General features: G+C 36.2%; 1 protein-coding gene across 1 annotated transcript in view; it reads right to left on the reverse strand.

The window, feature by feature from the left end:
• The window catches only part of GluRIB (Glutamate receptor IB), a 34249-nt gene extending 13954 nt beyond the window's left edge, over window positions 1-20295 (reverse strand). The window contains 5 exon segments of the mRNA XM_068291990.1: window positions 9516-9645; window positions 10404-10531; window positions 10843-10995; window positions 12449-12865; window positions 19696-20295. Coding sequence (XP_068148091.1) covers window positions 9516-9645; window positions 10404-10531; window positions 10843-10995; window positions 12449-12500 — 463 coding nt within the window. The 5' untranslated portion in view covers window positions 12501-12865; window positions 19696-20295.
• Window positions 20296-27031: the final 6736 nt, after the last annotated feature.

Below are 27031 nucleotides of genomic sequence, written 5' to 3' on the forward strand. Positions count from 1 at the left end.
TTGTTGCTTTGATTTGCACTATGTGTTCGTTCGAGTTGGGTTTGTAGTTCTTTTTTTGCTTTCTCGGTTTCCTTACTTGTCCTCCCTTTTATCCTCATCATTTCTTTTTTTGTTTTATTTTACTCTATACACATACATATATATACATATATATATATATTGTACATACGTCAGTATAGTGATGTTTACAGGGTATGAAGAAGGTGGGGTTGGTCAGGCCACAGCAACTTAGCAATACAAAGGCAAATAGCTTTAATTTAATTGTAAAGAGAACATTTTAGTTTGGTTTATCTAGAAGATCTTTTGTACATACACGAATTTGGCTCTTTCATTTTGAACCGTTGCGTTTTTTGGCCATTTATTCACATGACCACAACTTGCAAAGCATCCTTTACTTCAACAATGGACATTTTTCCAACGATATATTGCCAACCCAGTACTTAGTACTTATGTACATACATCAGGTGTTGGAAAAAAGTCTTTAAAATTTGTTCAAGTAACTACGTTTGAAAATAAATATATTGCTCTGCTAAATAAACCATTTTAAAACAATATTTGCACTCAAAAGTATGCTATGGGAAGTCAAATGTTTTTTTCCTAAATATAGGTAATATAAAATGGAATAAAAACATCTTCGTATCTTTATAGCATACTTTTTGGGTGCATATGGACGTGATGGATATAAAACGAGTTGGTTTTCAGAATTAGGACTTTTGAATTAGATACGGACACCTAATTAATAAATGGAAACGATGCAATTAAGTAAATCAGTATGTAATTGAATAAATGAATAGGTTATCAAAAAAATAAGTATAAATGCTTAAATAATTAATATAATAATAAGTCAACTAAAGCCAAATATTTGTTACAAAGTAAAGATGATACATAATTCCAAATTTGAAATTATGAATAAATAACATAAATAAAGCTCACAATTGTATGGAACTTAAATTTAAATTTTATTATAATTAATCGATTTATAAGCATATTAAAAACTAAATAAAAAGGAATAACCATCACATGGAATATAAATACATTAGACAACAATTAGATAATAAAAAAACCAACTGCAATATTTTTACAACCCAAAATAATTGAATTGAGCAGAACGAAACGAAATGTTTTTTATTGTTTTGTTGCAGTTCCAACAAAACCAACTAAGCAGGGTATCAATTGGTTTATTATGCTCCTTTCGATATGTATTTCCGATATGTTTGTTTTTATTTTTTTGGGCGGGGGAGCGTTTTTTGTTGTTGTTGTTGTGTGTGCGTATGTGAGCGGCCCTTTTTTCTGCGAGCTGCACAATAAATTTTCTCTGCTTTTGCCTTTTATACAATTTCATTTGCTGCCGTTTATACCGCCCCACCACCCCATTTCACCGCACCAGCAACTCCACCAGCTTGATCTGCCTTACGCTTGGCTTGTGTTTGGATTTGAGTTTTTGTGTTTTTCGATTTGAGATTTGCCGCCTGGATTTGCTATATTTGTGTGTCAGTGTGTGTGTGTGTGTGCATGTTTTTTTGGCCAAAATCGAAAGTGTAATTGAAGAGCATGCTGTTGCGGTTGGGGCTTTTTGTTTTATTTCATTTTTGATATCAAAACATTTGCGGCTCACCCCGCTGATAATACACGGACTTACTTTATGGCCCCAAAAAATTGGCGGTGTCTGTCTGTCTGTATGTCCGGGCATCTGCCCGTTTGTTCGTTCGTCTCTCTGTATGTCTGTCTGTCTATCTGTCCGTACTTATCCTCTTCTCGTATATCTCTTTTGTGTGTCGGTGTGAGTGTGTGTGTGTTAGCATTTTCCCTTTGTGTATTTCCGTTGCGATTTTTATTGTTTTATTTCTGTTCTGCTCTTCTCTTTTCATTTCGATTCGTGTATATGTATACCTAACAAAATTTAATTTACAATTATATTTACTTTTTTTCTGTTTTGTATTTTTTCATTTTTATGTCGCAAATTCAATTATTTTCAAGCACAACTTGAGAATAGATGGCAAAAAAAATATCAAAGAAGTTAAATTCGGCTATGCCGAAGTTTATATACCCTTGCAGTCCTTGACAATAATAATTTCACATGTTCAAAATTTCTTTTCTGCAACTCAATTCATTAATATACAAACAAAACAATTTTACTCTTCATACTATGTACAATTTGTTCTTCTTCTTCCCTCATTCCCTAAGCAAAGCAACGCACGCATACACATACAGTTTATGTAGCGTTGCGTCTGTGTGTGTATGCATGTGCTCTGTTGATTTGATGATGACGTAGTAGGCAGCAAGCAGAGCTGCCGGCAGCGATTGAACCGATTTATATAGACTGTAACTTGTGTTCTATTTATCCGATCAGGGTCAAATTTTGGGATCTGAGATTTTATATCAAATTCTATTATATTGGTAAATTTCATGGGGATACTCCAATTTTTGCAAAAATTTTTGTTCCAGAGCTATATGATATAGTAGTCCGATCCCAAAGATTTTCATACTTTATCTCACCCGGGTAAAAAAAGCTCCCAAAAAAAATTTCATCCCGATAGCTCTTAAGATGGCTGAGTAAAACGCGTACGCACCGACGGACAGACGGACAGACGGACAGACGGACAGACGGACATGGCTATATCGACTTAGCTTCTCATGCTGATCAAGAATATATATACTTTATGGGGTCGGAAACGTCTCCTTCTGTGCGTTACAAACATCTGACCAATTTTATAATACCCTCTGCAAGGGTATAAAAATATATATATATAAGTGAAGATCTAAAAAGCAAAGCGAATTGAAATTGAATTTGAAAATTGGCAAAACGTCTCTGGGACTGATTGTTTGAGAAGATATATTTATATACACACCTACATAGTTGGTTATTATCTATCCCATTCTGTCTGTCTATCTGTCTAGTTGGCTGTCTGCCACAGCAGCCACGCCCCTATGAAGAGACTTACTTTCACTCAGCGCAACGACCAAAGAGTAAACAACACAATTTGTTATGTTAAACAAAAGTTAGTTTTGCGGAAATTAAGTTTTCCTGCCATACACACACACACACACACACACACACACAAACATACTGAAGCAGGCAGGCTTCACTTTAGATCAGACTTCCCATATGGCTAACAAGCCAGCTTGAAGAGCTTAAAAGGAAAAGCAATCAAAGGCAAACTCTCTTGTCAGCCAACGGGAGATGGAGATAAAGATAAAGATTGAGTTTAAGATAGAAAATAAGATAAACAAATGTAATTATTATTAGCCAACTTTGCTTTTATGGACCGATGTTACATAAAGTTCATGGACACCAGAAAACCTTTACACATTTTATATTTCATATCTTTGTTTTTTATCAGCTTTAAATTGCAACTCTCTTGGGTCCGCCCTAATTTAGCAGCTTGTTAAGGTTTTTTTTGTTTTGTTTTTACCCTATATTTTCTTCATCCGGGTATATTAACATTCATTTGGTATAATTTGCCCTTATCCTGGTTAATATAATTGACCAGATTTTCCAAATTTGCAATAGAAACTTAAATTATCTCAATGAATTAAGTTTATTTTTATAAACAAATGAATCTTACGCTGATGTTGTAGCATGCCTGGAAATATTAAATTAACGAAAACAAGTTCCCCAAGGTTTAAATTAATGAATTTAGTGATGGGATGAGATACGTACATATGTATTTTAGTAATGGGTAATTTTCAAGTCGTACTTTTGTATTGGTTCCTGTTGCTGGTACTGCTGCTGTTGTGTTATCAAAAACTTTGCTTCGGTTTAATTACTTAGAAACTGCCGACGCGCCGGCTAAAATTATGCTGACAAGGCTCAAAGGCTTTGCGCATATGTTTTCAATGGCCTCGTCGTCGGCTGGCATTAAAAGTATCAAATAACATGAAAGTGAAAGCGTAGTAAAACCCCATAATGGTTAAATTAATGGCAGTCAGCCAGAAACGGAAATGGTTAGCAAGAGGCATAAGCATGAGCAGCAGCAGCAGCAGCAGAATCAGCAACAGTAACAGAGGCCGTATCCTCATCCTTCTACTTTTGACCAACTTTCCAGTTGAGTCCTTGGCAATTTGCGCTGCCATTTGACGCAGTTTATGCAAATTTTTTGATTTAAATTATGTAGCATTTCTCTCTTGGCTAGAAGTGAAGTTTTGTGTCCTCTCTCTTTCTGTTTATCTCGCTCTTGCCCTCCCTCTCTTTCCTGTTTATATTTGTATTTTTGTTGCTGTCGTGTCCTCTCAACCAATCCCACCAAAATGATGTGAACAATCAACATTTGCTTATTATTCATGATGCTCATTCTAACTCAGATTTGGTACAGATTTTTATATGCACCACACCCACACACATAGAGACACACGCACATACACATTGGAAATACCAACCCGCCGCCATCAGCACCACCCACATACAAAAACCTAGAAGTCATATAATATTTGATTGGCTTTTGTGTGTGGGCAAAGGACAATCAAGGCTTTCATCTATAAATAAAACCATTTGCATAATTCGGCTGTTACGGTTTTTCGATTTTCGTGATCTTCGATTAGTTTCGTGTTACTTTAATACCTGTTGGTCCATTCTTATTCTCAGTCTCCACATTTTTATCCAATCTCCCATACATTTTCCACATTCTCGTGTGTTGGCCCATTCTTTTAGGCATTTTCATAAAATATTAAATAAGGTCCACTAGAGAAGGCAAAACTGCTGACGTATTCATTGCGAGATGAGCAAGCAGATTTTCGCACGTTCTTAACCAGTCGGCGATGGTGTTAGTCCTTTATACTACACAAAAGGACAAACAGAAGAGAACGCAATTTTTGTTTTCCCTCTCTGTTCCGTTCTTTTTCTTTTTTCTGCTGTTGCTTATTTTTCCCCCCCTTTGCGTAATAAATTTCATTTCACAGCAAGTCAATGTGCTGTTAACACGGCAAAAGGGGCACGGCAATGCCGCCTACCACTCGTCTCTTGTTATTCTGCCTCCGATTCATTTTCACCGAAAATACCCTTTTTTGTTTTGTTTTTTTACATGCAGCATGTGTAATTCAGTGCTTCAAAGAGAATTGAGATTTCTGTGATGGTCTGTGTATCAATTGCAGACTTTTATGCTATCCTCCCACATCCCTCCAATTACAATGGGTCCCTAGGTAGAAATTTAGGTAGATTTTTGTCACAATAACATCTTCGTTTTCCAGAAATTAATAATTGTTAAGCATTTTTGTACTTCAAACAAGGAAATACGTCGTTAATAAAAAATTATATTACCTTAAAGGCTAAGAATTGGGAAGAATAAGAAGTATATTTTAAAATATAAGCATCGCCGAAGTTAACATAAGTATATATAATGTTGAGATGGATTCATTAACTAGCTGAGTATCAGAATGTTAGTTAGATATGGCGATCTACTAAAGTGAGGTTAGTTCTGCTGTTGAAAAGAAACCGCAGGAAATTAATTAAATTAAAGAGTATAGCTTTTTCGATATGAGTTGAATTTCTATCGTATATTTTTTTTCCTGCCCACACGTAGTTATGTATGTCTGAGTGTGTGTGTGTGAAAGTATGTGTGAGTAAGACATTTACTTTACTTTCATTGCAGACTGTTGATTGTATGCTTTTTAATATTGAACATGGCGTGACATCTCTTGAATGGGGGTTTGGGGGAGTGCTATATGATGATGGGTAGAAGCAAAAAGCAGGGAGAAAAAGAACAGCAAAAAAAATCATGCAGAGTTGAGTTCTAAGGAATAGAAAGTGTGACTCGTGGTGAACAGTGGCAGTCGCTGCTGTTGTTGTTCTTGTGTCTGGCAAGAAGAGTACGTGCAAAATACATTGGCATTGGTTTTGGTTTTTTTTTCCTTTTTTTTTATGTCGGCTTGACATGTCTGTGAGAAAATTTGCTTATACACGCCTCATTTGGCATTGGGCTCTGACTGGCGTCAATGACTTTGTTGGTTACTTGATACTTGATGTGCTGGTGACTTGCTGCGGCATGTCAAATTGTTTAAGTCTAACCTCAAGATTGCTTGATTTAACACCGAATATTTGATTTCAACGATGGCCCCAAACTCATCATGCTGCATGTATGTACATATGTACAAATTCACTTTCCTACATGGTTTCATTTTCATTCCTTTTACTTGTGCTTCGATTGGTAGTGACCTTAATCTGAACCAACTTAGCGATATTGTCATATGAGAGAGCCGCCCCCACATCCATCTCTCTATCAGGAAAACGTCGTCATTGCATATGTACGTACATATGTATATGTAATATTGTATATTATTTAGAGCATGGCATTTCACACTCACTCTGCACTTGTTACTACTACTACCACAGCACTTCACCAGAAACTAGAAAATTGGGTCAGCGAGCTAAATATGAACTTGCTGCCAGCTGGGTGGCAATTAAGTGGAGCAAAAGGCGGTTATAAAGCACAAGTACTTCCTAGTGCTTATGCCACGAACATATGTGGCCAAAAAGAACAACAGAAGGAGAACAACAGGGGGAAGTGAACGCAAGAGGAGCGAGTTGCCGTCTTGTACAAAAGGCGACTAAATAATTCATCTAAAGAAGTGCTAGAAATCACCTATTCTGACTTTTTCTTAAAGCCAAAAGAACACCACGACTCCTCCTCCCTTTTGGCACAAGTTTTTTCGGATTTGTTTGTTGTTGACCTATTGAGAAAAGAAGAAGTGGGGTGGGAGGTATTCAAGTCGTGTTGTCTGTGGAAAATCCAATAGCCGCAGGCGGCGCAAGTGCTTTTTAGTGGAACACACACAACGGACACAGCGAGACTACGAAATGTATTTTGTATAGCATAGCTAAAGGCGCACATGTTGAAATGTTTTGCGTCTATGTATTCCATTTGTTGTTCTTGTTCTTGTTATTGTTTCTTTTTGGCTTGCAATACAAAAACAATAATTTCACAGCTAAAACGAATATCTATGTCAGTGTGTGCATGTGTGTGTGTGTGTGTGTGTGTGAATGTGTGTGTTTGGGCCAATTTCTAGGGCCAAGTCGTAAATATAAAAGCGAGAATAAACTTATAAGCTAAAGGGCCTATGCCAGAATATGTATGTACAGTTTGTTCGATTGTTGTTGTACATGGCCCAAAGATGGCCATTGGCCATAAATAGTTTCTCTTTCTCTCTCCGACCGTTCATTCGTTGACGTTTGGCGTTTTTCTATTTTCTTTCTAATAAACTCGTTGGCGCTCTACGAAATAAACAAAAGCAAAGAAGCCATTTTTTTGCTGGGGTTTGGCAAGGGGAGGGAGAGACTTATGCCACATGCGTGGCAGCCAAAAACAAAAGCCGTTAACTGGCTAGCGTAGGCGTTGCGTGCCAAGTAACCAAGACCCCTGCTCACTGTCTTCCCCCCCTCTTTTTGGTTGGTAAACATGTCCATAAACAAAGCAGCCCAAAAAAATGAGCATAAAGAATTGCAAATAGAATGAGACGCATTTGTTTTTCATATTAAACAGCAAAATATTCTACAAGATAATGTTAAAGCGACGACCTCATGTTATCCATTTAGCTGTTCATAAACTTACACTTTCTAGAGTTTTTATTGAACAGCATACGTTAATTCAACCACTTATTTAGCACCACCGATCTTAATGTGTATGATGTACAATCAAATAATTGGCAAGTTTTAGAAATTGTGTTAAAATCTTTATATTTACTACAAGAAGACAAAATAACTACAATCGAAGACTTGTACAGAGACTATCCACAGGCACAAAGTAATTCTATGCAATATTGTTTCTTTAACTTAATCTGAGTGACCTGAGCACATTTTAAAGCAGTTGCCACTTTCCGAAATCTATACGGAAATATAAAATCTGTTATTGACATTATTATTAACATTATATTCTCTTAGGCCTACTTTTTTCTTGTACCAGTCAAGAAGGAAGCCAGATATGTAACCAGAATTTCCAAGATTTAAATAATAATAATGCCGATCTTATTGTCACATTTTTCAAAAAGCAATACTAAAATAATTTCGAATTGAAATCCAAGTGGTCATGTCAAAGTGCTGTACTTTTATTTCAGTTTTACTATTCGTATAGTCCAACTTTGTTAACTAAAGAAGCATAGGCGGATCTAGGGTTGTGAAATGGGTGAAATGCCCCTTAAAGTATGCGATATGAGGGAAAATATGCCTTGTTTGTAAGAAATTTTTATCTTTGTCAAATGTATTGTAGCATATTAAGTGTCTATAAACAGCTTTGAGAATTATTTCATCCGCACGATTTTCCAAAATTCTTTATTTGTTTTAAGAAATGAATTTTTGAACTGCTTAAGGGAACAAAATTCCTCTGCGCTATATGTATATACCTTTGCTCACCTTGAAGTCTTGCAGGGTATTTGAAACTGAAAAATGCCTGTCAGGTTTTAAAATAGAACGCCCACAATTCTGGACAGTTGTTGCCAAGGGAATTTTTTTTTTATTTGTTGCTTCTTGTTGTGGTTGTTGTAAATGAGTTTACCCAAAAGAAAAAAAAAATATAACGTTTATTTTGGGCTCAGAAAATTAAGTACACTTAAGTCAACGGTCAAAGCTTTTACGATAAAAATAAAGGCAAAAATGCAAAAGTAAATCTCAATCGGTTTTCATAATTTTTTTTTTTGTCATTTTTATAATTTTATACCCATATTTTTTTCATATTTATGTTGAATAATAGTTGAGTGACTTATTGTTTTATATTTGCTTCGTTTTCCAACTTCAAGAACTAACCGCAAAAATGATTAGTTGTGCTTAGAATTGATTCAGTGCCACATGGCCACTAAAGCAGCTTTTCACACTTCCACTCCAAAACCCATCAAAACAAATACAGACACACACACACACACATAGAGAGAGACAGTGATGGAGAATGGATGAAGAGAATGGCTATGAGAGACAGAGGATAACTGGTCTCTTGCCTGTCGCTTGAATTGATTGAGTGCTGTTGGCGACCGCAAAAAGATTTTCACGTGCCATTCATTAATAATAATAATAATAATAATATGGCAGACGGAAACCACACACTTCGTCTCGTGCCGTCTCATCTCATCTTGTTCCGTCGCGTCCTCTTCATTTTGGCTCATAAACCAATTGTCTCTGTCTGCCAATCGGGGTCCTGGACAGGACAACGACAGGAGAAAATTATCTGTATGTGTGTGTGTGTGTGTGTGTGTATGTCAGTCATTAAACTTTATTTATGCAGCGAGTAAATGGGGGAAAAACTTATAACAAAGCAAATTTACACAGCGACCTAGACAACTCCAAGGGTTTTCACTACGCTTTCCATTCTCTTAGTCTCTTACTTATTATAGATGGATGGTTAGTATATACATAAATATATATATGTAGGTATATATAGACTAGTTTGCATAGGCAAAAAGGCAGCCTGAGGTTTTGTTGGTTGTTATAAAAAAATGATTATTGACTCAGTTGGGTGCTCCACACACACACACACACAGCGAAGAGAGACTTATATATATAGGATACTTATTTGGATATGCTTATATTCTCAACTCACCATCGTGGGAATCGTAGAGATAAATTATTTTACGCCAGCCATAAAATTGTATTGTATCAATGATGGCCTGATGATAATCCGGTCGCATGCTGAGGGCAAAGTCGAGAAATCCAGACGATGGCGTAAGCACCTAAAACGCGAAAATTATGGAAAACAGCCACACACACACGCGCGCAGAACATACAGCGTTAAAAAGAGATAGAAAAAGAGAACGAAAGAGAGAGAGAGAGAGAGAAAGGACATGGCAAGTTAGTAAACATGAATCATTATTGAGTGCTCATTGTTGTTGTTGTTGTTTTTGTGTTCTTGTTGCTCTCTATGCTTGTTTTCTGGCTCGTTTTGGGCATTTGCCTGCTTGATTTATAGAACTGCTGGCTAGCTAGCTGTATGGCTGGCTGGTTGGCTCTTGTCCCCGTTTTTTTTTCCCGGGCTATGTCTGTCCTAGGCTGTCCTCACCGCTCTCGTTTACCGCCTCTGTAAAACGAGTGGGAGCGGTGGGAAAAGGGGGGGAGGGCCAAAAGTGTGTTATAAATTTTTAAAGCGCACGCACCGGACATCATTATGGGCCCAAAACGCCATGGCACAAGTGGCAGCCAGCAGCCTAGTATTTATAATGATTTGTACCTGGTTGGGTCATAAATTCTGTGTGTGTTGTTTTTTTCTCCTCTCCTTTCTGTTTGTGCTTTTTCTTTTTTTACTGGTTTCAAGGTTAGCACCAATTTATTTTTGCAAAGGAGAGTCAACAGTGCGTATGATTAATATTTCATATTAAAATAGGCGCTTTAATATTTATTAATGCTTTAATGTTGATGTGTTGCCTTGCCTTGGTGTTGGTTGGTGAATGCTGTTATTGTTGTGGTTGTTGCTGTCGTTGTTGTTGTTACTTACCTTCTCTGGGAACCAGGGCGTCACGAAGGGCATCTGAAATGTATTCGAATAGGAGTGCAACGTATCAAATGAATCGGGCGAGACGGCTCCCAGCATGGAATAAACGCCTCTTGAGAATTGATTGCAAACTTGTTAGCCATCGAGGGAGTGAGAGCGAGAGAGAGAGAGAGGGAAAGGCAAAGAGGAAGAAAGAATGTTAATGAATGTATAGAATAGAGTGAAAATATGCTTTTGCTAAAAATGCGCATAATTAATAAATTTTGTCGCTTTCACAGAGTCAGCCAGCTATCAACGAATATCATCTTGCTATTGCATATTTACATTCTCATTTACAATTCATAAAAAAAAAAAACCAAAAAATTCACAATTTTAATTGCATAACAATTATAAAATATTCCAAGTCTTTTTTTCTTTTTTTACTTTTGCGGGAATTACTCACTCAATCGCGATAATTTGAAGGCATCTGCCGTATTTATCACATCCACATAGGCTTGCAGCTCAAAACGACGAGACGAGACATTCAAATTATGATTGAGCATGGCATATTTAAAGGCCGATTGCACCTCATCTGTGCCCTGCTCAAAGATGGCACCTGCAAAATACAAGAACAGCAAAAAAAAAAAAAAAAAACAACGTTAAAACGAGAAATGGGAAAATTGGAAAAAAAAAAAAAAATTACAAGAAAAATGTGTTTCATTTTCACAAGAGAAGGAGGCAAAAGTTCATTTTTCGGCTACTGCTGCTGCTGTTGCTGCCGGCTGCCGCCAAAATTGTCAATTAAGTTCAAAGCAAAGGCACTTTAAACTTTGTAATTGCTTTTGCTCTCGAATTTTATTTGAGCTTTCTTCTATTTTCTTTTATTTTTGTGTTTTTTTTTTTTCTTTTTTTTTTTTTTTGCATACCCTACACAGCGTGGCTGCAGGGTATTTCGAGCAGAGAGCTATATTTGGCTCTTGGCTTTTGATTTTCGAAAGCTATGAAATATAATTAAAAATTAATCGAAAATATGTTAGCTCTTAAAAAACTTTTTAGTTTTCAATGAGGTTAATGTTTTTCTTCATAAACCTTTTGAAGATATAGTCCAAAGTTTGCCATTACTATATAGCAGATCTTTAAGAATGAAAAAAGCTTTACAAAGTTTAAAGTTTTTGTTTTTAATAAATTCTAACAATAGTTGAACCAAATCTTTTTATGCCACGGTGTACTTAACAATATCAGATTTATGAAGGATACTCTAAAGTCGATTTTGTCTATATTTCGTACTGATTTTTTTATGTTGTTTTATTTTTTTCTTTGGTAAAACTTTGAATGTTGCTGTTGCTGCTCTTACTACTGGTTGTTGCTGTTGTTTTTGTCGTGGTGGGCAATTTGAGGCAATTTTTAAGTGGCGCTTGCTGCAAGTTAATAAGCGTGGCGTTTCAGTTTTCAAAGTGCTACAGCTAACCATCCACTCGCTCTCTCTCTCTTCTCGGCCACATGCCGAAAAATGAAACTGACTTTTTTTTTTTTTTTTTTTTTTTGAGAAAAGCTTGTCCAAAGATTGTGAGAGTGAGAAAAAGAGGGAGAGAGAGCTAGAGGTAGAGAAGGTAAAATTCGAAATGTCTGACATTCCCAGTAACTTCATTTTGCTAGCCAACTGCAAATTTGTGCCAATTCAACAGGCAAGAGGCAAAGAGAATGCGAATGGGAATGAGAATGGGAAAAAAGGCAATGGCAATATGGTTAGAGGTACGAAGCAAGTTAATCCTTGCCATACACATAAGACGAAAAACGCGGCAGTGCGGCAGTTCAAAAACAAAATAAAAAGAATTGCAACTTTGGTGGTGACGACGTGTGCAGTTGAGCGTTTTACAACAACGGAACAGAAAATATAAAGTAAAATAAGACCAGACCAGACCAAAACCAAACCAAACCGAACCGAACCAGCCCCAGCATAGCGAACAGCCAGGTCGACAACTCAAACTGGAGCTCTCTCTCTGTCTCTAGTGCAGGAGATTGTTGTGCTGTTCGTGGTGCTGTTGCTGCTGGAGCTTACGTTTACTCACCTAATGGGATTTTCTCGGTTAATGATGGCTGCGCGCTGGCTCCCCAGCCCATGGCCGATCCTCTATGGTTGCCATTGCTGCTCCATGTTAGCCATAATAAAAGCTTGGCCAAAGGCAGCTCAACTTTAAGCCAAAGCGCATTTTGCAGACAGTTGATATTGTTGCTGCTTTTATAGTTGTTAGTGTTGTTGCTGCTCTTGTTATAGTTGTAACTGTTGTTGGTGACGCAGCTATTGTTGCTCTTGTTGTTGTTGTTGTTATTGTTATTGTTAATTTCGCTTCCTACTTTTCTTTATATCTTTTTTTTTTTTTTTTAGTTATTTGTTGCTGGTCTCCGGCTCTTGGTTGTCATCGCTGGCATTGTGAGCATTTTTCTGCTGCACTTAACGTGGACATTTGCATAATTTGTTGTGTTGCCTAAAATTGTATGACAGAAAAGAAGAAGAACTAAATGAAATTGCAATTTTATTCATTCTATGAAAAAATGGGCTTAAAATATAAGGCTTTGTATGAGAGGCGAGGCAAATAATGACATCATCAGATATTCTACTTATGCAATTATATTTAAATACATATCTTTTAATACGCTTTCATTTTGTTTTGTGTTGTGCTCTCGGCTATAATCTGTAAACTTGTAGTTTTTGCTCTGTTTTAGCTGCTGCTAATACATTGACAAAATGTTATATTAAACTATGTGTTTATGGATTTTTTTTCTCTGTAATCTTGCCTATTATACAATATGTACATTTTTTTGAAAATTTTCAAAGTGTCAAAAAAAAAAAAACAGAAATATTTTCTTTGTGCCAAGTGAAACAAATTGAGTAACTGAGAGAAGAAACAAATCGAATATATCAAACATATTTCTCAATTTGAATACAAATAGCAAGCAAATGTTGGCCAGTTTTTTTTTTTTTTTTTTTGGTTCACTTATTTTATTTTCCTTCTTTCATTTTTTATAGCATACTTTCCAGCATCGAGTTGCTTAGTTAAGTTTTCTTTTGCTTTAATGTAGTTTACCAAAATAGTTGATCTCGAAAGCAAACTAAACGATTCCAATAACTCAATTAAAATCAACTTCTTTTAGTAATTGTATTACAATTGGCTAGACTTCAATTTAAACAGTTCAAATCTATTAAACAAATTGATCACAAAACACTTTTAATTAAAAGGACATTCTGGCTTATATTACTAAGTGTGCAGGTGGAAGAAGTTAATTCAATAAAAGTTTGCTTGACAATTGCATCAATTTATGCATCCCAAAAATAAAATTTAATAATGCATTGCGTTTGCAGTAAATATTAAAAATACAATTTTTCTAATGGCCTAATACATTATTAATGTAATTTTGTTGTAGCTTTTTAGTTCATTTTTATTTGTCATTGATTTACATTTCTAATGGATATTAATTTAATTGTGTGTGTGTGTGTGTGCATATTTCGAGAATCCATTTCTATACTTGTAATACTTCAATGTTAACATATAAATTATATGAACTACCTTGTCATGGGAAAAGCTTGATTAATATTTTTATTTTGATGCAGTAAGAGTTGACTATTTGCTTTCAAATTGTGGTAATTTTATAGAAACTTTTTCTTCCAGCTAGATAAAATGACAGTAATTAATCAAACAAGTAGTTTGAAATTTCATCGCCATGTTCCACTTATGTATTAGAAAAACTGTTTAACCGAAATTGAAATTAAATATCCTTTAAGTAAAACTTATTTTATAGAGATTTTCATTTCTCCACTTACTAAAATGTTGAAAATTTAGATTTTTCGTTTAACTTTTTTTGCCTTAAATGTCATTTTATGTCACGAAATCATATTGGTAAACTTTTTTGAAATGTCTAGGAAAATGTACTTCTTTCCTCTTCGAAAAAAACTTTATTTTTTTGGAAACACTAAATAAAAATCTTTCACAATTTTTCCAAGGGTAAAAGATGTCATAGCAAGTACCTACTACAAATAAATATACTCTGTTTATATATCAATGTGTATTCGATATGAAGTATTTCAAGATGCTGTGAAAGAGCAGACAGATTTGAAAATTTCACGCAGATTCCCTAACTTGATATACGATGTTTGCTAGTTATTGGAGCATATTTATATTCTATTTGATTACAATCCTGAAGAATTCTGTAAGCCAAAGGCTTGTCGCTTGTTGCTTATTAAGGATGAATTAGAGAATCTTTTTTGTTTTTTGTGTAAATAAGCAGTAACACAGACACACACAAAGAGACAAATAACTAGCATATAGGCACGCACACGTACATATTTACGCATTAAAAGCGGCACGCGTTGACTTGCACGTGTCTTTTGCACCTTGCACAATGGCAAACCAAGTTGGAACAAGTTCCATTCACTTTCCGCTGATGTTCGCATTTATGTTTTAACGTCCGTTTGTCGCCCCGCTCTCTTTATGTGTATTGAGCGTGTGACTGTGTGTGTGTGTGTATTCAGTGAACTGTAGGCAAATATGTACACACTTGCCTATCTGGCTCTTGCCACCACCACCATCGTCTCTCTCATGCATATAACCAGGTGTGCGAAGCTGTTGCTGTTGTTGGTGTTTTTTGTTTTTTGTCTTTGTCAGTGTGTCACTATGCCAGCAGCAGCAGCAGCAGCAGCTTGTGCTGTTATTGTTGCCACTATATATACATCTGTGTGTGTCTGTCTGTGTGTCGTTCCTGCCTTGTCGCCCTGTTATCCTTTCGGTTCGCTGGCTGTTTTTGTGCTGATTTTGCGCTTTTTTTGTGTCGTGTTTTTTTCTTTCTCTTAAATGTCTTTTGTCTGTTTCTTTTTTATGTTGCAATTTCTTTTTTTCTTGTTTTTTTTTTTTTTTTATACTTTTTTATTGTTAATTATTTAAAATTTCACAACTCTGGATGACTGAATGACTGCCTGGATTGCTGAAAAATTTGTATTCCCATTTCTCCCGGTCTCGGCTTATTGGCATTTTATATTCCAACTTGTTATTTTATTCAATGGAATTCGGTTCCATACCCCCTCCCCCACTTTAACCGCCTTCTTTCCTATTCCCCCTCCACTTTATTTTCGTTTCCAATCCCCCCATTGAATCGCTTTGGCGCTCACTCACTCATTGTGTGCGTGTATGTGTGTGTGTGTGTGTGTGTGTGTGTTCTCTTTTAATGTGCTGCGGCCTTTAAATTTCGTTTAATTTTTCAAATTGTTTTTTAAATCGGCTTATTTGTGTGGGATTTTTTTTTTTTTGTACTTTGCTTAAATTCTGTGTGTGTTTGTGTGTGTGTTTGTGCAGTGCGAGGAGGGGGAAACTGAGCGAACAACAACAACAAAAAAGACGAAAAAACCAAAAAATATAGGAAAATAAACTGATAAACTGATTTGTGGAGTAATATGAATATTAATTTATACAAAATGGCAAAATGACAAATGGAATTTATTGCAAATTCCTTAGAGAACGATCAAGTAATTCATTCGGTTACTCTTTTTTCTCAATATAATGTTTTAACATTTGTGTGAATGAAATGGCCAACGAAGACAATCAGGTTCAACTATAATTTACCAATCCATTTGTTTGTTAACAAAAAAAAAAGAGAAAACAAAAACTATTTGACCTTTTGGTCATGAAAACATAAATAACAGATCTTAATATAAAACATAAACACTTTTAAAAGATACATGAAAAATTTATGATAATTTCATTTCATTTGAAACTTAGTTGCTTTACTTCCATTACTGCACTGCAGTTAGAATGACAAAAGCCTTTTTTGTTCTCTCGTTTTTCTTTACGATTTTAGCTCCCCATTCATTCATTAGCCCAAACATTAACCAAGGCAATTTACATAAAAACCACTTGACTGAAAAGTTGCAGTCTGTTCTTCAGACTATTTTTTGTTACTGCTGTTTTTGTTGTGGTTGTTGTTGTTGTTGTTGTTGTTGGTGGTGGTTTTTTGTGAGACTCGTAAAAAGCAAAGGCAATGGTAAAACTCAGCCAGTGGCAAAATCGGCTTACTCATCATCTCTAAGTAAGAGATGGGAGAGATAGAGGATTATTTAGAGCATTTAGAAAATAGGTTAACAGACGCTTAATATTCATATAGCCCATGGCCCTTTTGGCCACTTGGCCGCTTGGAACTTTATTCATTATATAATGACGATGGCAAAACTAATGCGAATTTACGAAAGAGACGTTGCCGTCGACGTCAACGTCAACTTCAACGTCGCCGTCTCTGAAAACGAAACGATGAAGAAGCAAAAGTAGTAGAAAATTGAAAGAGCAAATGATGCTTAAGCGCTCTAGCTCTAGTAAGAGTCTAGTGGAGTCCTTGCTTAGACTCTCTCTTTCTCTCTCTCTCTCTCTTTCTATCTGTAGGATGGGGCCAGTTTCCATTAAACGAATGATCCCACTTAATTAAATTTAAATTAGAAGCCTAAAGTTGAACGTCACGGACGTTTAAGTGGCTAAGAAGAGAGCGAAAGCGAGTCGAAGGAGCCCAAGTCGTCAGCTAAATACTAAATTTTGCAAGTACCATGAATCGATTTTCTGATACCCTTTATATAGTAAAGGTATTTTATTCATGAAATACATTTTGTATTAATTATGAAAATAAAAAAAAAATTGAAAGCATTCATTTGACTAGAAAACATTCATAAAGATATATGTACCTTGTTAAGCCTTTAACTATAGGATATGAAACAGTCAAAAACAGAAAGATTCAATAGAGGGGGGGAGGCAGAAAGCGAGGGAGTGAGTAGGAGGGAATGGGTAGGTAGTAGAGGCCCAACTAGATAAATGAAACGAATGAATGGGCATTTAGAGCAAAGGAATGTTGCCCAGGATCCCGGAATCCGATGATACTGCCCAGGCTAATGCTGCTGCTGTTGCCGCTGTTGATGTTGAGGCCTGGTGCATAGCCGGCACTTCCGTTAATTAAATAATTATTTTGTAGCCACTTGCTGATTACTTTGTAGTCGAGTTTTTTAAACAGACCCTGTGCCAGTCCGCCAACCTCTGTTTCTGACTTTAGCGGAGCCTTTCTTTATTCATTCAACTTTTTGCAACTTAACACATTGCGAGTTGCCGCTGCTAAAGCTCATCATGGTTACTGACCTTTTGTGTTGAGTGTTGCCAGTAATTTACTGCTGAGCAACTGATAGCCATCAGGCCAAACCGAAAGTAAAACAACAACAACAACAACAACTACAACAATAGCAGGCAGTGGCATCCGCATGAAAATTTTGCGTCAACTTTGCCTGCTTTCAATGAAAGAAAATGAAAATTGGTACATCGGTCGAGGTAGCCATGGCAAAAAGGCATTTTCTCAACGTCCTCTGTTTTCTCTTTCTTTGTTTTTGTAGCTGCTTTTGCTGCTGTTGTTGTTGTATATATTTATGCCGACACGTGCTTGCCACAGCCACGCCCACCAAGGAAGGGCCTTAGTCGTCGCCCAGTGTGTATCAAACGCCTTGAAAGTTGTGTTTTTTTTTTTTTTTTTTGTTGAAACGAAAACGAACGAAAACGTTTCCAGGTATTTAGCGAATGACTGTGAGATAAAAATGTTGCTGGAAAATTATTAGACCGCAGATAAAATCCATAATATAAGCCAGCTTATTTGCATTTCAATGAGGTGATTAGTATGCCAATGTCATGCTAAAATAGCAACAAAAAAGAAAGACTAACCAACATGCACACCCACACACAAATACGAAAAGGTATTCATTCAATAATTTTTTTCTGGGGGATTGGGCGAAAATATATAGGAAGCTTTAAATTTAATGAACTATAATTAAATTTTGTTGGTTTAGCTGCCGCCATTTTGGAAGTTGAAAATTTGTTGAGCTTAAACTGAAAATAGGCTAAAATAAACTTGTTCCCTTAGAACAAATGTGTGAGAATCTAGTTAATCGTTAGATAAGCTTTTCTTTTCTAACCAAATTCAGTTTATGATTATCCGTGAACTGATAATAGTTGACAAACAAACGATTAAAAAACATTTATGTTTTTACTAGATCATACTTAAAATTAGGCTAATTTTCAGAGTTTAAGACTGAATAACGTAAAAGCACAAATTACGTGCCACTTTAATTACTTTTTCGACAAATGTTCACTATTTTATACTCAAGCTGTTAAATGTATAACAGATTTTAAGTAGGTAGTTAAGTTAAACTAAACTTAAACTGTAAACTTAATGGTAAGTGAGCAGTATGCTTAAGACACTTGACAAATTCACTTAAGGTATTTTTAAAAAGCATTAACTGTAAAGTTAATAACATCATAAAATTATTGAGAAAATTTGGTAAAGAGAAGAAAATTAGTTGTAAAATCGGAGCTTTTTTTTAAATATTTTTAAACAACATTCAGAATATTGAAGCATTTTTTACACAATATTTTTTAAGTGTTTTTAAGGATTTTTTTCTAAGTGAAGACCTAATTTAAAAAGTGTTAACAATATGAATAGAGTTAACACTTTTGAAATCAAATACAGTATATTTGAATTTGATAATTTTAAAGCTAAACGACAATCACCTAAACAACAATCAAATTGTTATTGAAATTCTTATTAAAGTTGAAAATTTATTTTAACTTCATAATGAATTTATATACCTTAATTTTCTGCAGACATTTAGAGAATTTTAATGGCTATAGGAAAATTAACTAACAGTTTAACAAATTAAATTAGAGTTCTTCGACGTTTAACACTTAAAAAACAAAACAAAAAATCAATTAAATGAACACTCAGCATATTAGTTAAATTTCAGAATTTTTATTAAACAGACATATGTATCTGTGATAAATTAATGTGTTAAAAATCAATTCAATTCACTTAACATGAACATTGTTTTGTCAATTATTAATCAAAAAACTTCATCTGGGGTGTTTTTGTATATTTTATGTATGTAAGTATGTATGGGCATCTTAAATTGGCTGACATTTCATGTAATTCTGAATTTCTTGGGGTTTGGGGGGGCAAATGAAAGCAGAGATGCGATGAAATCTATTTTGACCTCATCGTTTTCCTGTTGTTCCATTTCCCATGCCAACAAATGCCAAAGTCACAAATAATGAGCACAAATTCCGTTGTTAATATTAATGCTCATCAATATAGAAAATGGCTGGGGCCAAATTGAGGCCAGGATAGGCAGGCAAGGCAAGTAAAGTCAACTCAAGTCAAGTCAAGTCAGTCAGTCATTTAGTCATTTAGTCATTCAGTCATTCAGTCAGACAGACAAGACGAGTCAATGCCTATCAAATTCGACAACACTTACAAAAAAAGCAGATTCCGCTTGGCAAATGTTCCTCCTGTCGCTGTTCATTTGCGGTTTTTCTTCTCATAGATGTTGTTGTTTTTGTTGTGTATTATTTTTTTGTTTAGAGGACACTTAAATGGTTAGCCCTGGCTATTGAGGCTTTTCGTTTGCTTTTCTTTTTGGCTACTTTTTCTTAACTTTTTTCTTTTCTTCGACTTATTTCTTTTTTTCTTTCTTTTTTGGAGGAAAATTGCCTCTTAAGCGACTGTTACATTTGCATAAGCTGGGCGCAATTTAAGCCACAGAAAAAAAAACCAAAACGTAAACCAACAAAGTAAAATTTACAAAAAAACAACAAAAAAAAAAAAAAAATACTTTATTATCACGTAATGCCGAGGACACCGCAATTTTGTTGTTGTTTTCTTTTTGGTCGTTTGTTTGTTGTGAGTTTTTCGTATTTTTGTTGTTTAGCTGTTATTTTATACTCGAACGGTTTCGGCACTTTATCTCAAAGCCGGAGTAGTTCGGCACTTTGTCCGTTTTCGATTTGGTTAGGTTGGCCAAAAATTGTTAGATCTATGCGGCACAATGCGACGTGTTCGTCCTGTTCGACGCGCGCACGATTGAGTACTGAGGCAGGCACTCAGTCTATTCGCAGCATCCACGAAGCGTGCTGTTGTTGCCAGTCGTGTTGGGCGACAAAGCTACAAAACTCTTTGTCGCTCTGAGTGTACTAAAAAGGGCGGCTCTCAGTCATCTTACGAGAGAAGTTCTAAAAAGGAGAGAATATGTGAGATTTTTCTGCAAAGATTCACAGAGTCAGAGAGATAGAGAGAGAGAGAGAGAGTATATACGAATATTTCCATCAGTGTTACTGACCTAGTAACCGTTTTTCAAGTTTACTCCCAACGAACTTAACAGCGGCGGCCAAAACGACAACAACAATAACAACAGCAACTGTAGCAACTGTAACAACTTGTCGTTCTTGCCTGTCCGGCTGCCCTTTTTATTGCCAGCTCGTGAGTGCAACATAGTCTATAGTACTCCAACTTCTCTGCCTTCTCCTCCAATGGTTGTTAGCATTTAGTTTCGGGTTAGTTCTTGCTTTTTTTATCCAGTTGTTTCTTTGCAGCGAATTTTCAGGCGCTTTAAATCGAATCCAATGACAATGGCAAAGGATTAACCCAAATTGCCAAATGTCAAACAAATTGTTAGCGAATTAACTTGGAATTTTAAATTGAAATTACATTATATATAATTGTTGGGTCTGTTGGACAACCACTATAACACGGATAATGTGTAATTACTATATTCAATTTAAACGATTAAACCAAATTAAAGGCAATTGGAATTTTAAGGATACAAAAAGGATTCCTTAAGCTAAAATATTAATTAATTTTTTAATAAAGTAAATCTTTAATGTCAAACTTTTAACGGTTATCAAAAAGTTATGCTATTTTATAATTTAAGTCTCAGAATATTATGCCAAAAAACGATACAATTTTAACTTGTCAAATATGATAAAGTTATGAGAAGGGATTATTTTTGTGGATATTCCAACATTGTATTCGAATATATACATATATGTACATACATACATCATAATAATCACTCTGATCTCGTCATAATAATTGGAAAACGATATGGTTTGGTTTAGTGCCCAAATGAGACACTTTTAATGAGCTTTAATTAACTTAGAGTTAATACATACATATATTTTCTGTAATGTATACAAATACACATACACGTATTGTGCTCTTGGCTTCAAAGAGATTAACAGGCGCTACAATGCGGTTGGAGAATATAGATATCATGAAGACATCTGTAAAGTATCTGTTTGTTGAATATATTCGCTTTGAGTCCGGAGGCCTATATGAAGCGAGAAGATTCTTCTCTTTGAATCCAAATATTACTTAAGACTGTTCTTTAAGACAAAAACTAAAAAATAAAACCTTCAACTTTCTATCCATTTTTGAGGGACGGGACTTACTTCGTCCATGCCGAAGATTTTATGCCATTATATAGATGTGTTAGATAGATAGTTAGTGATCAAAATTAACATATTATATCTTTATATCCTTGTAAATTAATTAAATTATATATTCTTGATCAGTACAATGAGACAAGTTCTTATAGCCATGTCCATCCATCCGATATCGGGCTTGCATTGAGATCTTGAAATGCTCAATTCGGTATTATTTCTTCTGAATATCCGCTAATTTATGGAGGGTCGAGAAACAATATATTACTTAATCTCAATATATTACAAGTTAATTGACATGCCCATTTTAAAACATGAAAATGGAAAAAAAAGATTATTGCAAAAACCTCCAGCCGAAAAAGAACTTAAACGAAAAGCGTAAAATATTACTAAACAAATGTTGCAAAAAGAAAGAAAGAACTTTCATTTAAAATTTGACAGCAAAATTTGTCTAAACATGAATAAAACAATTGTCAAAGTTATATTCAAACTTTTAGATAAATGCACAGTAAAATTATTTATTTATTTAAATTTAACAAGTTTTTGACATTATTCTTGGTTTTGATATTTGAGACATATTAAGGAATTCAAAAAAAGAAATGAAATAAATTGAAATTCGTTCCAGTCAAGACAACGGGTGTGAATGGGTGGGGTGGGGTGGGGTGGGGTGGTTGATGTTGGGATTGGTTTTGGATTGGCAATTGCTACACTTTCTTTGCCATTTAGTTTCAATTTCAATTTATTGTCTCCTTCAATTGATGTCTAATGAAGGCTTTTTTTCTTTATTTATAAAACTCAATAAAGTTACATGCTAAATTTTTATAGGACACTTGGAACATAGAATTTTTACGCAATTTGAACAATCACTTCAACACTTCACTTGTACAACAACAACGAGAACAACAAACACAACAAGAGCAGGACATTCAAGTGGAGGTGAGGTAGAACAAAAGGCAGAGAGAACGAAAGAGAGAGAGGGAGAAAAAAACTCAATCATATGAGCAACATGTGTGCACGCGTCGATGCTCATTCGAAATTCAATTTTCAATAAATGCACACAAATTGATTTCAACATACACACACACACACACACACCAAAGAAGGAGTCAGAGTTACAACACTCTCGCATACACACACACACTCGCATACATATTTGCACCTGTATTAAGTGTAAAACTTTTCAATTTACGTTTTGTTTTTTAGCATCAAATATCCTAAGCTGTCAAAAGTATTTGTCGAGAGAGATTTTCTTTCCGTTTGGGTCTGGATTTCTTTCTTTCTTTCTGTGCTTTCTTGGTTTCTTTCTTTCTTTGCTTTACGTTTGCCTTTTTGCTTGATTTTTATTAGATTTTTGTGTGGCACTTAAAGAAGTTCGCCTCTTTTTTCCACCGTATGCTGAATGGGTAAAGGTAAAGGTAACGGTAACGGTAACGGTAACGGAAATTGAGCAATGGCAAGGGAAAGGGCCCCCGAGGGTTCGTGTAGTCGGGACCATTTCACCTCTGACATATGGTACACGTAGAGAGTCATCGCATCCGTCGCCGTATCGTTGTCGCTGCCGCAGTCGTCGGCATCGTCGTGTGCTTATCCGCGCCTGAAATTCCACATCATGCAGTGCAAACACTTGTTAATTACTTTTATTATATCCATGGCTTCAGTTGCACAGTCACGCAATTCATCGGGCAATGTCGACACGCTGGCATTATTGCCTGTTGCTTTTCCCCTTTTTCCACTGCTCCGCCTGCTAATGGGCGTGGGTGTCGCGTCTCCCATTCATCCATCTTTTAATATAAACCCCAGCTCCTTACCACAGCTGATGTGGTCGGCCGTAAACAGGAGTGGCAAGCAATGTGATGTTGTTTGCCCTCTCTGCTCTTATTTCACCAGCTTCATCTTGGTCTCGGCCTCAGTCTCGTTCTCGTTCACGATTGGAACCTACCTACCTCCCTACCTCCTTCTCACAGGTAATTGCAATCAGCACCTCAGCAACTTCGGCGCAGCTGTGCCACAGGAGAAACAAACAAAAAAAATGTATGCCATGTGTATTTATTTATAAAGCAATGCCACTGCCACCATCTGAATATATCATGATGATGACGATGCTGCCATCCAGCTGGCTGTAACTTAACACCTGCTGACCCTTTTGATGACGATTAGGGGTTAGGTGGCATGTCTGCATTAAGATCAAAAGACTTGAGCTATTAATTGCCTTTCCGTTGCTTTTGTTTTCCATATTTATTTAATCAATATGCAGATATCTATGTACATACATCCATATGTGTTGGGTCTTTCTAGGGTTAACCTACTGTAATTTATATGCTAATTAAGAATGCTGAATTGTAATTTTCTTCTGCCTACTTCATTAATTTGGCAAACTGTCGCACATTTTTTTTATTTGGTGTAATGGCGCGTATACGTAATGTAACGTAACCCACACACACACAGAAACTGTGAAATGAGGTGGTTAGAGGTAGAATTATTCGGTAGGTAGCTAAGCCAATTTTCAGCGTAACGATTACCACAATTATGCGGCCGTATTCCATGTGGAAATTAACGCGAATTGCTGAATCAACTAACCATGATTGGCATTGTTTTCGTCGCGTGTCGCAATTGTCAAGCGTGTCAGATAATGGGGGCATATACACACACACACACAACACACACACCCCTCTTGGCTCTTGTTCTTGCTCACCACTTTTGAAATCAATTGAAATCAAATATGCCAGCAGTCAATGGGGACAATGGACACAGGTCACATTTTGAATCGAATCTGTCACTTGAGAAGAAGCATCGAAACGTTTCATGTCAGTCAGAAAATGGTAATAATTTAGCAACTAATTAAGCGACGGAAATGAAGAGAAATAATACACAGTGATACCAGATTATACTTCCAATCAAATATATGTATACTCTCTCTCTCTCAATATACATATATACAATATGTATGGGTAAAGAGAAAGAGTCAGACAGATAGACAGACAGAAAGAGAGTGAGAGAGAGAGAGAGAGAGAGAGAGAAAGAGAAAGTTGGAGCGTGTGAGAGGAAAGAGGAGGAAAGGCAAAAGCTTTTCCAATTAAATTTATAACTTATTTATGATGGAAAGTAATCTTCTTTGGGCATTAGACGATGTAATAAAAATGATTGAAATATAATTGAGAATTGACATAAAAGCCAAACAAACACACGCACACACAGAGATAGAGAAACAGAGCAAGTGGAAGAAGGGAGAGAGAGAGAGAGAGAGAGACAGAGCGATTGGCACACACATCTAAACCTATAGAACATACATATCTAGCTTATAAAATCCTGGCGGCTGGCTTGGCTGACTGGCTGGCAGGCACTTACAATCAACGATTACCTTTACACCTGCCATTGTGAAAATAAGCCATAAGCGGAAATTACATCAAAAGGATATTGTTATATCGATGGATGGAGTCCTCTTCAAGGCAAGGACGCCTAGCAGAGACGTCACAGCTGCTATAACCGAAAAACCAGCAGTAGAAACAGCAGCGGCAGCATCAGCCAAATAGCAAAAAAATAAAGTATGGCAAAAGGTGCCATAAAATAAATAACATAAGAAACCAAATAAACATTTTGGCAAGACGGCAAGGAAGTGAAGAAAGAAAGGAAAGTAAGGCTAAAGGAGAAAACGGGCGGCGAAAAACTTGCTGTGTGTGTATATGTGTGTGAGAGAGTATGTATGGGTGTGTCGGATGTTTGGCATAAAATAGACTTATCCTAATGAAAAAAGTCTTGCAGGCACGTTAAGTAAGATATGTGATACCATGAGAGGCAATGGCCATAGCTAGAGCCACTACGGAGGGATCAGAGAGATGGTGGCTGTTGGTGGAAGGTTAGGTAAGAAGCGTAACGGCTGGCTGGCTGGCTGGCTGGCTGGCTGGTGGATGTCTCTCTAAGTAGTCGCTTTAAGGCGTCGAAACGTCAAAAGTTAGTCATGGCAATGGCAAAAGCAAAAGCTAAGCAGCTTATAAGGCAAACAGCAACAAACACGAAGATAGGAAAATGCTTTTCTTCGTTGTCGTTTTATTTTTTTTTTTTTGTTATTTTAAGGTTTTTTTTTGGATTCGCTTGGAGGCTTTTTCCACTTGTCTGTCTGTCTCCCTGTTTGTCTGTCTGTCTCATTTGCCTAGTTCCGTAATATGAGATAAGAATTTAAATTGAAATAGTTTTTCGTTGGAAAATTTTGCGTGTGTTTGTTTTGTATTTTCTACACTAATTTTATAATTTATGCAGGCAAGGCGGAAAGATAGATAGATAGAGAGAGAGAGAGAGAGAGAGAGAGAAAGAGAGAAAAACGCAGAGAATTTACATTTAACTTACCTATGTAAATGATTGGGCCTTCGGGGCCAGCTCCGGAGTAACTTACATCAAGTTGATGAAAATGATTCGCAATCGAATGGTAAAATGTGGCATAGGTTTATCTTGAAATATTTAATGAATTTTCCAACAGAAACAGTAGAAATACCAGACAGACAGACATCCAACCAGGCAACCAACCAGCCAGCCAGCATATTGCATTTCTTATTTGGGTTAGCATTGAGACTTCTCTGACCTTTTTTTTTTGCTTTCTCCCACTCTTTCTTATTTTCCGTCTGTTTTGTCTGCCTCCAAAAGGATACTTGTGGAACCTCAAGTACTTACCCGCGAGCCGTGCTCGCTTCATTTTGTCAGGCTTTTGTCTTAGCCTGCGGTAAAAATGTTTGCTCTGGGCATTGTCAACGACAGCCAGTCAGTTGTTTGGTCAAAGGAGTCAAGTGTTCATTATGCTTGAAGATGCAGCACTTGAGCAGTGTGAAAAAAGTGGCTGCTGCTGGTTGGCGCAAACTGCTGACAGCAGGCAACTCTGCTTCATCCCTTTCCCAACACCACACTCAACCCTATGCCATCTTAGTGAAGCACAAGGCGAAAAAGTGGCAAATAGGAAGAACGTTCAACAGCAGCAGTAGCAGATGCAACTGCAGCAGTTGCAGTTTGCTATTGTTAGTATTGTGGCTGCTTCTGACTGACACAAGTGGGCAGAAGTTGTGGCTCCTGGGTGCACCGCCTTTACCAGCTCCCTCCTTCCCGCTCTCTCTCTTTCTGACTTTATCTATATCTTGAAGTAATCTTGGTTTACTGTCTGTTTGATTGCTTGAATAAAATTTAATTAGCCATTGAAAGGAGTTACAACAAAATATATTTTTATTTATACATAAATCAAATGACACAGTGGCTTCAAGATTTTGGCCTCCAACCCAAAAGCTGGTCTCCATTTACCCCTCCGGAGGCTGCGATGAGATTCTACTGCTAACGACCTAATTGCCAAATGACCTGCATTTTTGTTCAAGATACATGGCGAGTGGATGGGCGGAA

The sequence above is a fragment of the Drosophila tropicalis genome, unplaced genomic scaffold (assembly GCF_018151085.1).
Source record: "Drosophila tropicalis isolate 14030-0801.00 unplaced genomic scaffold, ASM1815108v1 contig_1190, whole genome shotgun sequence".
In the NCBI taxonomy this organism is placed as follows: domain Eukaryota; kingdom Metazoa; phylum Arthropoda; class Insecta; order Diptera; family Drosophilidae; genus Drosophila; species Drosophila tropicalis.